Source organism: Stegastes partitus, unplaced genomic scaffold (genome assembly GCF_000690725.1).
Source record: "Stegastes partitus isolate 25-593 unplaced genomic scaffold, Stegastes_partitus-1.0.2 Scaffold35, whole genome shotgun sequence".
Lineage (NCBI taxonomy): Eukaryota > Metazoa > Chordata > Actinopteri > Pomacentridae > Stegastes > Stegastes partitus.
The window spans coordinates 1,026,474-1,039,398 of record NW_007577766.1 but is presented as its reverse complement, the minus strand read 5'-3'; the positions used below and the strand labels follow the sequence as shown (position 1 = coordinate 1,039,398).

Below are 12,925 nucleotides of genomic sequence, written 5' to 3'. Positions count from 1 at the left end.
GTAGTCTAATAGCTTTTAATTTTAATTAATTTCCTCTCTCTATTAATAACCTATATAATTCCCTAAGTGGTTCCAAGTTTTAAAGGTGCTGCATTAGTCATCAGCCAATTGCTGGGTAATGGGAGGGCTTTGTGCTGAATCGGCAGAAACCTTAAGTTGGCAAGTTCATCCCATAAAGTCCAAATAACTCTCAGAATTAGATGTGACGGTGTGCGTGGACACGACTGACAGGAAATGAAAGCGGAGTTGCTAACAGTAAGTGAGTGACCAGAGAATGAGTGAGAAAGTGACAAAAACAGCAGCTGAACCAAGAGGATGATTAAACTTGTCTGTGAGTGTGCCTTAGGGGGAATTAAGTTAACACATCTGTGATGAAATGTTGAAGGAACTGTTTTGTTTCACTGCAAATACAGCATGTAAAACCTTGACATTTCACAGCGGTGGATAAATCACTTTGAAATTTACTTTCTGAAATTACTTCAAACATAACGCCTGCCTGAAATGGTCTGCGTTTACTCAATGCTGCCTATTGAGTGATTCCTGACGATCCATTTCCAGGATTTATTACGTAACTTATGTTGTGTTAGATAAGTTGCAACATCACATTTTCAAAAGTGAGTTACCTGAAGAAGGTGATACAGTGTACAACAGAGTGAGTACATCCCTGTGCAAAATTGCTTAAATGACAAATGGTTCAAAATTTTATCACCATACTGTAATTGCATTTAGCTGAACAGTGGGACATTTGCGCTTACGTCAAATTAAAACCTAACAGCTTAGATTTATTCTGCCGACAACAACAAAAGTCAGTGCACATTTCACTACTGAGATTCAAATCTTTTATTTTTTCAAAACTTCATATGTCCAACTTTATTTTGACAGACAGACTTAATCCTCCTTGGCAGTGAGATAGCAAATTTCTGGAGAGATGTTCTGACTTTCTTCAGAAACAATTATTTTCAGCTGCTATTCGCTGGAAGGATTGTATTGGACTGTCTTTCTCTTTATAATACCCCAAAGGTGTTCTTTTGGATTCAAGTCAGGCAACATGCTGGCTCAGGTCATAGTTTTCACTTTTTTCTTCTTTAGAAAACTTTTGTGTGGTGTTGGCAGTGTGGATCATTAATATGCTGAAATATTCCACTTCTGTCAATCGCCTGCTGAGTGGGAGTCATCTTGTCAGGCAGTATATCCAACATTCATGGCGCCATCTACAAATGTCATCTCCCCAACAGCTTTTGCACTCATGCAGATCCCCATATCACCACACTGAGCTTCACTGTCAGGACCATGCATTCACTGTGGTTGTTGTGGCCAGTTTACTCCCAAACATGCTGGACCGTACAAACAAATATGTCCACTGTTCAAATGAATTACTGTTACACACTGTGCCAGGTTTTACGTACTGACCTGTGTCAACTCAACTTTGAAGCGCTTGCCTGTCCTTTTGCCGAAGTTAAAACATGCGAGTAGCAATAGTTCTGATCAATGTGACTCATTCTGTACCTCCTGATCACTGTTGCAACAGGTTTCCACCTATTTTTAGTTCTGCCTCTACTGTCGTACTCAAATGTATTCATACCTTTCCATTAAAGAAAAGGAAAAATTCACAATAGTCACTCAAATAACTGGAAACTAAAAAAAAAAGTAATAATAAATAAAAATTTGCTAAAATATATTTTAGTCAAATACAACATTTCTTTTGAATTGTGGTTGAAAAGAATAATAATAAAAACACAAATTAGAGCACTTTGCTGATGAGCAGTGGGCCGTATTGGTGCGTACTTTATGTAGTTCCCTTTCAGGTGATGCCCAGAAGGAGCGTCCAGGTGCAGCTGCTCTGCACTCATCACCAGAGAGTTAAAGAGCTGAGCCGACCTCAGTGGTTGTTGTGTTGTTTGGTAATCGTAGGATCGGCTTCGTTTTCAGGAAGCTCGCTCTAATTTGCATTCTTCTTTTCGTTTGTTTGTAAAATAAACCTGATTTTTTATTGAACAATGATTTTCCTGGTCCCTTTAACCCAATTTTTGTTTTTCTCTTGTTACTCCCCTCATCCCCTAGCTCACGGGGACGTAACACCTGTCAACAGGTGTAGACGTCTCACTGAGAGTTACAGAAAACACCTGATTGCAGTGATTGGCTCAAAGGGTTGTTCAACAAAATATTAGTTTACGGGAGCAGACGTGCAGACAGACATAACTTATAGGTCCATTGGTCATTTTCTAATAATGTCCATACGATTATGCTTGTCACATGTGTACTAAGTCTGGTTTTAATGGTCACAGGTTTTCTAACTTGTGTATTAGTGATTACAGGTGTTTTCACTTTTAATGCATTGGGTTTTTACTTTGGAGCCTGTAGTTTCAATATAGTCATCTGTTTATAAGAAGAAACATAGCATTTGTCAAGTTTATTGAGTTATTTGTTATGTGAGACTATTTTGAATCATTTTGGTGACATTGCACAGGGGACGACACATTTCTGTTGTGTTCTGTGTCAGAAGGAGGATGGATAAACGGGCTCATTTACAGTAAGTGCTTGTTCTGCTTACTGCTATGAAAACATGTTGTTCTATGAATTTCCGTGCATCCTATAATTAGTCACTGAGTCAAATACTCAAGAAATGACTTCAGGAACTTCCCTGCCTTCCCTTAATTTCTGGGATGTTTCCTTTCTATTTTACTTTGCAAAGGTGCGTGCCAGCAGGAAGGAAAGAAGTTAGTTTAGATAGATAGATAGATAGATAGATAGATAGATAGATAGATAGATAGATTTTTACGCACTAAAGTGTACTTTAAGGTGTTTTTTGATCTTCCTCTCTGACGTCCCGTCCCGGCATCTCGCGTAGTTACACACCCACATTACACAAACACACACCAACACACACACTCATCGTGAGCGCGCAGCAGTCAGTTGGCAAACTTTGACGCGCAGACTTGCACAGTGCAGATGCGTTAGATAGAAACCACCGAACTATGCGGGATATTTCTCAGTGACTGAAAAAAAATTCTTTTGCCTTCAAGGTGATAAGAAGTCGGGCGCCCGTAACCTCATGACTGACCGTGAACGGAGCTATATTACCTTCCACCTGCGCTTCAGTTGTTTCGGAGTTTTTCTCTTGCTGTCTGCGGGCGCTTAACTTTCTCGAGGAAGCCAAACGCGCTTCGACACTTTTTTTTTTTTGGCACTTTGGCACAACTCGGGACGTGGTCCGCGCCAGGCGTCAGGCGCAACGAGTCAACAAGTGGCTCTTGTTTGCGGGTAGAGGAGGGAGATACTGAAAAGTCCAAGTTGAAAGTTGATTGCGGGGGAATTGTAAGTAGATTATCTTTTAACCCGCGCCACTGGAAGGTGAAGAGGAGTTGGTCAGCACCATGAGAGGACCGGTGGTGTTCCAGATGTGGATGGTTTTATTGTTGGGGACTGTAAGCGGGGTCGGGAGGGCTCAGGTCTCCCCTGCCAAAGTGATGAGGGGCAACAACAGGAGAGACGGTGAGATCTGTTCTTTCATGTTTCATTATTCCAGCCGTATTGAGACTGTAGGCCTTTTCTTTACAAGTGCACTGTTCTTTTCATAAGTGCAGACTTCATTTACAAACACAGATCACTCCATTTTTGTTGATTTTCAGAAAACTTATTTTTTTTGTGTGTTGCTTGCTTGAGATAATATCAATCAAACTGAAGTTCAGTGGATGTGACTCAGTAGAAATGATGTGAAAAACAGAGATAAATTAAGTTTGATTGATGTTGTCTCAGGTAGATGATGGAAAAGTGGGTTTTCTGAAGGTTTGGGAAGATGGAGTTATCTGTTTTTGTAAAAGTGCAACATTAGGTCTGTTTTTGTCCTTTCTACTTCCAGTAATGATGTGAAATGATCAAGCTGAGGTGTTTAAATACTTCCCTTGCATCGCCTGATTGTCTTGTTGTAGCTGACAGTATTTTTATTTTTATTTTTCTGTGACTGAAATGGTTTGTTGTGGTGAAAGACTGGTTGGCACAATGAAAACTTGTTAAGAGAGAGAAAGGGGAGCAGTCACAGAGTGGTGGTGAAAGCTAAATGATGTGAAGGAGGTGCAAACCAAGCTATTAAGAAAGAGGAAGAGCAAACTGAATAAAATGCCTGCTGCATGTCTCAACTGGGTGCCAGTAGCCTTTTAGTGGGACTTGGTCACTGCTGCAGTGCATCTCTGCCTTCATTGAAGCTGAAGTTTTCAGACTCCCTGAACCACTTGCCTATATAACTTCCTGGAGGTGTGCCATGCTTACTTTTCACTTGGCCCTGAGGCTGAAGTCATGGTGCAGTACCTTTGATTACACGCACGCACACACACACCGCACACACACACACACACACACACACACACACACACACACACACACACTCAGCTGCAGGGTTGCTTTTGGCTGGGAAACATGAAAATACCACTGTATTAGGTTCGAACCTGGATGGCTGCTCCCGAGGCCTGTTTCACCAAACACTTCTGTGTGTGTGTGTGTGTGTGTGTTCATAAAAAAAAAAGACTAACACAGTCTGACGGTTTACACATTAAATAGCCTACATTTCTGTGACCTTTGCTACCTATCAAATACCTCGAAAACTGCCTCTGTTTCTTTCTTTATTTTTCGGTTGCTGCATTCATCTGCTCATGATTAAACATTTTATGAATCATTTGAACCAAACCTGGCAGTAAGTCGAATCACATTTTGATGTCAGTATCAGAGTTTTATCTGTTGAATCAGACCGTGAAGCATCCACATATACTTCACTGATAGCAACCTGCCAAATGCACACCTTTTGCTAGTCAAAAGTATGTGTATATGCTGTAAATGATGTGGCACATCCAAGTAGTTGCTGCAGAGTGACAGCTGTGCTGTAGCAGCACTGTGAGATGGATCAGGACAAAAAAGAAAAAAAAGGAGTGAACAGTGATAAAGAAATGGCTTGTTGCAAAAAAAAAATCATGCTTTTAAAGACAACAGCTGCACCAGCTCTGTCTGGTCAAGGTTCAAAATATCAGCAGGGTAAAATATGCCTGTTCTCTCACACAATGGGAAAAGAAAACGAATGAAACTGGAAAGATCAGAAGAAGGCATCATTAAAGCACCAATTTTCACATTTTTAACACTGCAGCAATGAAAGATTTTATTACTTTTCCAACATTTTTTCATCATAGTTCTGCAGAAAATCTCCTTAGTAGTTGCTATTTGTCTTTTGTTTTTTTGTTTGTTTGTCGTTTTACATTTAATGTTACTATGAAATGAGTCAGTCTAAGACTGCAGTTGCAATCAAACCTGCAGGACATTGTAGTGATGTGAATATAATGTAGGGAAAAGACATCGACTGAAGCTTTGGAAAATAGTTTGATAAGTCACATGAAGGGCAGAATGTACTACAGATAAATAAAACTTTCTCCAAAAAGGCCCATAAGCAAAATTATTTAACTGTCAAAGTCAGTATTTAACAATAACCTCGATGACTTTCAATAAATGTTTGCAGTCGTTTCTCGCACGTTTCTGTTGCCCTTTTTTTTTTTGTTGTTGCTGTTCATGTTGCCTTTTTTTTCGCTTTTTGGTCAAGGTTTCCAGGCATTAAGTCCTTGCTTTCTTGGTGTTCCATAGTGTGTACTGCTGCTTTTGTTCCTGCCTTCATCGTGGCCTTCTGCAGATCTTTGGCAGGAATACAGAGTTTTTCTCAGCTGTTATTTTCAAACATCTGATTCCTCATAGGGACATTTTGCTCTTTCTTCCATATCCTGGAAGGTTTGCTGCTCTGCAATGAGATTTAAACTTGACTATGATGCTGCCAACTGCGTCTTTTAGAACTTGGAGTGTGTTGGAAGTCTTTTTTGTAAGCCATTGCCTTTTTGTTGCGATGAAATATTTTTCGCTTAGCTTTAGAGACTGCCACTTTATCTTTGCCATGTTTGCTCTCAGCTTAGACACCTGCACAGGTGGGATTTATATCTACATCACAGCTGAATACACTGTGGCAGTGGAGCTCACAGAACTTTAACTGGATTTTGCAACAGTTTGGTAGCCATGCATATTAGTAAGCGATTAGCAGCAATACTAGATACAGGTTGAAATGTTCTTTGCTGTTTCAGTTTCATAAGCTTTTGCAATTTTAATCGAGTCCACTTTCCTCCTAATGTCAAAAACTTTATTCTTGCAACATCAAAAGTTTGTAATCTCCCTGTTAATACATTGCCAGGATATGAATTTAGTGTTGTGAATTAAGTGAAGGGAGCAAAGGGCAACAGTGGGATGGTTGTTCCTCAGATTTCTGCCATCTGACACTGACTCAGATATATGTTACTGTACACTTCAGTGGTAAATCGAAATTGGAAAGTTGACAGAACAGTTTCCAACTGTTTTTCTGAGTGCTCTGGTCAGAAGTCTGTGTTCGGCCATTTCAACGAAAAACGTTCAATAAGTCTGACACATGAGTAGGAGAGATGAAATGGTAACTGGTTTAAACACAGCCTCTCAATGAGAAAAGGGCAGTGGCTCAATAAAGAACCTCTTGACACACTTGTCAAACAATTTGTATGTTCTGATAATATCAAATCAGACTGATATGATCACAGTGAGGTTGCTCATCTCTTGATCAACAAACACTATCAGGCAATGTGATAGCTGCTATTGAGACTGGCTGGTTGTTAGATGCTTAGATTTAGCAGCTCTTTAATCCACTGCATACAGTTTGACAATAATACTCTGCCCAGAAGTTATCTCTGCTTGTGTGTGTGTGCGTCTCTGTGTTTTTGCCTCAACAGTCGGCTTATGTGGAATATGAGAGCTTAGTTCCGTTATTTGATTGACTGCTGGTGATTATAGTTGTTTCCATGTGCAGGAGCGAACCTGAAGCTCGTGGGGACTCTGCAGCTTTCACTAGTCCATTTAGCATTGTGAATGTGCCCATGTGCGTACACCCTTGTGTATTTGGATACGTGTGTTTGTGTGTAAATGTTCTGACAGAATGTCTTAGCTCACTTCGAGGAATTCCCCCCAAGGTTTTTTCCTCCTGTGTTTGTTCAGCGTTTTGCTCGTTCCTTTCGCCTGCCATTGAAGTGTGTCTGCGGGTGCATTAAAGGGGTCGGGGTGGGGCGGGGTGAGAGGTGAGACAGGGAAACAGAAGCGTATTTGTAGAAAAAAAAGACACATATACATGTAAACACACAGAACAAGGTAAACACTATTTGGCCTTTCTGCTCTGAGCGACTCATCATCGCCGAAAAGATCAGATGACCCCGATAGGACGAAAACCAATACACAGACAGACGCGCAATGCCAGCCATCACAAACGACCACACATGTTCAGCTGTGTTCCTAATAGAAATACAGTGTAATTGACCTGCTTTTAAACTGAGTTGGTTTTAATGAGCACTGCTCTGATATTGTTCTTGGCGATGATTATTCAAATAAATATTTATGAAAAACATTGTCAATATGCAGCACATTGTGATATGAGAAAATGTCAGTTTGTGACTGCCCTCTAGTGGCATGTAAGAGAAGCATGAGACGTGTCAATTAGACTAGTATATTGGTTAGTTGATATTGGCTGTGGGGCTGCAAGGTGGCGCATTTGGTAGCACTGTTGCCTCGCAGCAAGAAGGTCGCTTGTTCGTGTCCTGGTGGAGTTTGCATGTTCTCCCCATGCAGCGTGGGTTCTCTCCGGGTTCTCCGGCTTCCTCCCACACAGTCCAAAAACATGATGAGGTTAATTGGTGATTCTAAATTGTCCGTAGGTGTGAATGTGAGTGTGCTTGGTTGTCTGTCTCTAAGTGTAGCCCTGTGATAGACTGGTGACCTGTCCAGGGTGTCTCCTGCCTTTGGCCCAAGTCAACTGGGATAGACTCCATTGTGAGGATTAAGCGGTGTATAGATGATGGATGGATGTTGGCTGTCTGATGTGCACAGATGTAACAGGAAATGATGGTTAGGGTAATTTAGAAATGGTGCTATCATCCAGTTTGTATGATAGCACCATATGCTTCGACTCTGTTTTTAAAGCAGACAGTGGTCAAGCGGTCTTTGTGTTAAGCTGCTAACTAGCTTCTAAAATACATTGTTGGAAGGTTAATAAACAGCGACTTCATCCTTTTCTCCTCTCAATATTAATTTAACAGATATATATGTATAGTATTGGCTAATATATCAATATTAGAATTTATAATTCTCTAAAATTTGGTATCAACGTCAGAATTCAGCATCGGCTCAAATGTCAACTTAGTATTGTCGTATTTCTTATGCACATTTTAAAAAATCCTGTCCTCAGATGTTGGTAATGCAATGAAACAAACACAAAAGACAAAACCCCATCCTAAATCAACATTTACATAATTGTGAATTTCAGTGTCATGTACCACTTAAGGGCTCTTCATTAGATAGTCTGTTTATTCATTTATTTCAAGTGTTCGCATTGAAGTCTACACTGCGTACTTGAAAGGCTAAAATATTGCATTTAAATTTTCCTTTTATCTATATAAAGTATGTTTCCCTTTATAATAGTTACTTTAGTCTTGGTGCAGCTAGTCTAATCTGAATGCACATCATGTGTTCTGTGGTTTAACATCCCAGTCGTGAGACGCATGCTTACTGAGACTCAATGCAGACGTTGCACACCTTTGTGAGTACGAGGGAATGTGTGGAATACTCTGGAGATTTAAGTGCATTGTTATCTTTTTCAAGTTTGTTGGCTTTAAGATTAACCAAAGTTATGCAGCTGTATTACTTAAGCACACTTCATACTTGTGTGTGAAAGTTCACGCGTTCATTAGCATGCAGACTCACATACACCATACAGTTACTCTTGGAGTATAAATAATTGGCAATGCCATATGCATAGAGTAACCATTCTTGCAATCAGTGTCGTGGTTAACCTGTTATTTAGTACCACAGTGGAACTGACTGCTCTGCTAGGGAGTATATAGCTTCTATTCCAGCTAGTGAGAAAACCGCAATATGTTTTATAAAGAGTCCTGGCATATCCTTCTGATTCCTACTCTTCTTTCTTCCAATAATTCTTCTCTTATCTTTTGCCTTCCTCTCTCAGTGCTCTCTTATCGGTCTCTGCCTCGCTACATATCACTCCATCTCTCCAGATCCTCCTCTTTCAATCTCTCCCTTTCTCATTTCTGTCTTTATCTTCCCACCTTCCCCCATCTGTTTCAGCTGTTTTTAATCAAAAGCTATTTCACCCTGTTGGCTCTGTGAGCAAATATAATGCGACAAAACAGTGTCACAGACATGCACACCGGCATACTCAGACAAAACAATGGTACCTGCACAGGGATAATACATTTAGTCAAATTTAGTTTATGAACCTGCAGACATTTAACATCCACTGTGGATACACTTGAAAGACCCACATTCATGTTTCTGTTGAAAATGGGCACAGACAGAGAGAGCTAAACAAAAAGGTAAGAAATTTACTGTAATATATTCAGATACAGATAGGTAATTCGTCAACTATGGCATATTTTGCTTTGGAACATTTTAAATCAGTCTAATGTGTATTCAAATGTATTTATTTGTATTTATATTTCTACACACTGTATAAAGACAAGATAGACAGAAAATCTTCAAATAATGGGTATTGTCTCTTCATGTCCATCACATAACAAAACAGATGCTTTTTAGACACAAATGGTTGGATTTCTTCTGTTGTTAAATATTTCATGTTTATATAAAAAAAAGTTTGCATGTGTGCATGAATATAATATAATATCTGTCAGATTTTTAGTTTTTTTTTTAGTTTTTTTTTTTTAATTTGGCATTTCTACTTCCGTAAATTTATTGTAACCATGTTCAAATGTACAAAATATTAGTATAGTGATTTTATTTTTATGCATTTTAATTAAAAATGTGTTCTGTCATGGAAATTGCATGGTTTGGCAGAAAAGATCAGACATGATGGAAATGACATATTAACATGAAATAGTAAAACATCGTTCACAACACTTCGTAAAATCTATTTTGAAATGAAACTTAAATCTAAACCTAAACGTTAAATAAAAACCAGCATTAAGGTTAGAAGCTAAAATAAACACTTCTGTGCTCTCCTGCTTTGCACACAATCACAGTCAGTCAGTGACAGGAGATGTTATCTTCAACTCTTAATGAAAAGTACCTGACATGATTTCTTTAACAACAGGTGCGACATGCTTTTCACTTTTGTGAGTATGTGAAGACCTGCAAGAGTAAGAATGATGTAAAATTGGTCGTCAGAGGTAGTTCATAAGCGGAAGCAATGCATAAGACCAGAATACAATCTACTGCATATGTATGGAACTGTCTCCAAGGAATGTAATCCCAGCTTTACACAGATCAGCGGAATATCCAATTTCTGGCATGCAATTTACTGTTTCAAAAAAAAACCCCACAATAAGCAAAACAATCCATTTACCAATTTAGTGCTATTTCATAAAAGCCCCAGTTATACAATTGTGAAACTAGATCAGTTTCAAATGTAAAAAAATGAAATTTATTAAGATTGGAAATTTGATTTCAAAATACTACACCTGGATCGCACTAGATGTAATATTAGTCTCAGCTGTTGAGCACTCTGCCATAACAGCACTCCGCCATAACCGTACTTATCAGTCAAATTTGACAGCTTTCAGGTGCCTATATCCTTCATAGTCCTTTATCACTTTCCATATTGATTGGTTGCCAAACATCAAGAGGGAGGTTTTATCTAATACAGGCCTGTCAGAGGGCAGATTCCAGGGGAAAGAGAGTAGAGATAAAGACGCAAGAAACTGCAGTCAGACTGAGAGTCACCGGAGTGAAGTGTCTCCCATGGTGCATTCAAAAGAAGGTGGGACAGGAAATAATGTGAATCAGGTTGGAGCAGTCCAATACAGGCTTTTTTCTTTCTTTCTTAGTTTTGCCGTAACCCTTTGTCTCTGCTGCTTGCATTGCTTTGACATGCAGTTGTCCTGCACGGATAGATACAAAACAATATTTTCTCACTAAGAGATTCATTATTTAATGTCAGGAAGAAAATCACATCCTAACGTCCTATTTTGTGATGCACAAAAAAGTCCTCGTTCTGAGCAACAATATGCCCCAAACTTTGCCTTCATGTAACATGAGGCTTCGACATGCAGAATTTGGAGAAGGTAACTTATAAAGTCAGTTTAGTATGAGATTCCCCTTTTTGTATCACTATTCCTCATCAGCAGCTTAGTACGGAAATACAACTGGTGGAAACTGGGATTTTTTTATTGCACAGAACAGGGACTGTGGATCTTGTCCTCTATCACTTGAAACAGAATGTGGGAAGATTGTCTGAATGAATTCTCTCAAGTTTACTTTAAAAGTTAGAAACCTGAAGTCAAAAGACGTTGAACTAATTCCACAGATGTCTACTCTACTTTGGTACTCTACAATCGAATCTAACTCTAATCCAATCTAAAAATTAGCTCATCACATGCTGTATATAATTTCATAAAATTAGGGTTATATTTGAAGCCAAACTTCCGTCACAAGATGTCCTTTCCATCGCACCAAAGTTTTCCAGTTATTTTCACAGTTAAAGATAATACGAAATTACCCTCAATAAATATACTGTTATGAACATATATTCAGTTTGATTTTGATCCATTTTCAAATCCCGTCATGGAACTTACTGGGTTCTCAATCACATGGTTCCCCGTCACGTGACTATTGATTATCGTTACCAAGTCCACAGTTTCCAGAATTAGCATTTTGTACAGTGTAGTGAAAATGATGCCAGTTTGTAATGAAATATGAATATATCCTAAAACACATCATACAATCCATTAAAACCCAATTCATGTATCAGTTTTATATAACAATTATATTTCATCGACAGAAAAATCTAATTTAAGCAGAGTTGAATCTCCAAAGTCTGACTGTGGGGTTAAAGGCCAAAAAGACAAAAATACACATAAAAAGCCAATTTTATATGATAAAAAATGACTGGGCTCTCATTGATTTTTCATATACACCTTTTGATGTCAAAGCAGCAAGAGAAATACAAACCAAGAAATATATTTTAATCCTTTTATGTCTCAGGGATACAAAAATGCAGAGAGTTGAAGAAACATGCAGGTGCATGAGTGGTTGTGCTCACAAAAGCCTGTTTTATCATATCAGTGAGCGGGAGGTCATGTAGTCCTTCACTGTTTGTGAGAACTTAAGGATCAAAACACACACAAAGTCTCCTTAAGACCAAAACATTCTTAAGCATCTAAATCTCTGAAAAGAGCAACAAAAGAGATAAATACAATACATACTGCAGCCAAGACTGTAAGGATGTTTTCATATTAGAGTTATATTTGGCCTCAGTGTTGATGTAGTAGCTCTTGTGGACTTTCTCAGCAGATAAAGTTTCCCATTTTATGATATTGTAGGTGTTCAACCTCTTTTTGTCCATGTTATCGTAGAAATATATACCCAAAATGTGTATCCAAACTCCCATCAGAATCACAAGTGGACACTCTTTCAAATCTAAACTGCTTTGTCCCGATTTAATTCTCGATATGTGAGATGTGGGAAAACGCAGATTGAGTCTTGGCATGAGTTGTCGTCCATGAACCTGCTCACACCGTCTTTTATTATCACTCTGGCTCTGATGGACTGATTTACGACAGGATGCAAATTGGTTCCAAATGTTTTCTGTGTCACCATATTAAACACAAGGGTGACAGCAGGGAGGAGCATCGCTGAGGTTATTGGAATTCATGAGTCACATTCAGGACACCCGACGTGGAAATACTCCACGCCCGCCCACCCAGGCCGACACACGCCAACACAATTACAGGATCTCCCTTTCAAGGGAATCCCCCAATAAACATTCAACACTCCTTACATACACACACACACAGTATGCGTGAGCCAAAGTTACCCCACCCCTAAATGTTTGGCAGACAACCTTTTCCTCCCCTGCGCAGAC

At 39.1% G+C, this 12,925-nt stretch overlaps 1 protein-coding gene across 2 annotated transcripts in view; it reads left to right on the top strand.

The window, feature by feature from the left end:
* The first annotated feature begins 2,924 nt into the window (after nt 1-2,924).
* Nucleotides 2,925-12,925, top strand: part of pdgfd (platelet derived growth factor d) — a 67,733-nt gene continuing 57,732 nt past the window's right edge. For both annotated transcript variants that reach the window (XM_008301627.1, XM_008301620.1), the window contains exon 1: nt 2,925-3,492. In XM_008301627.1, coding sequence (XP_008299849.1) covers nt 3,375-3,492 — 118 coding nt within the window. In that variant the 5' untranslated portion in view covers nt 2,925-3,374. The remainder of the gene's footprint in view (nt 3,493-12,925) is intronic.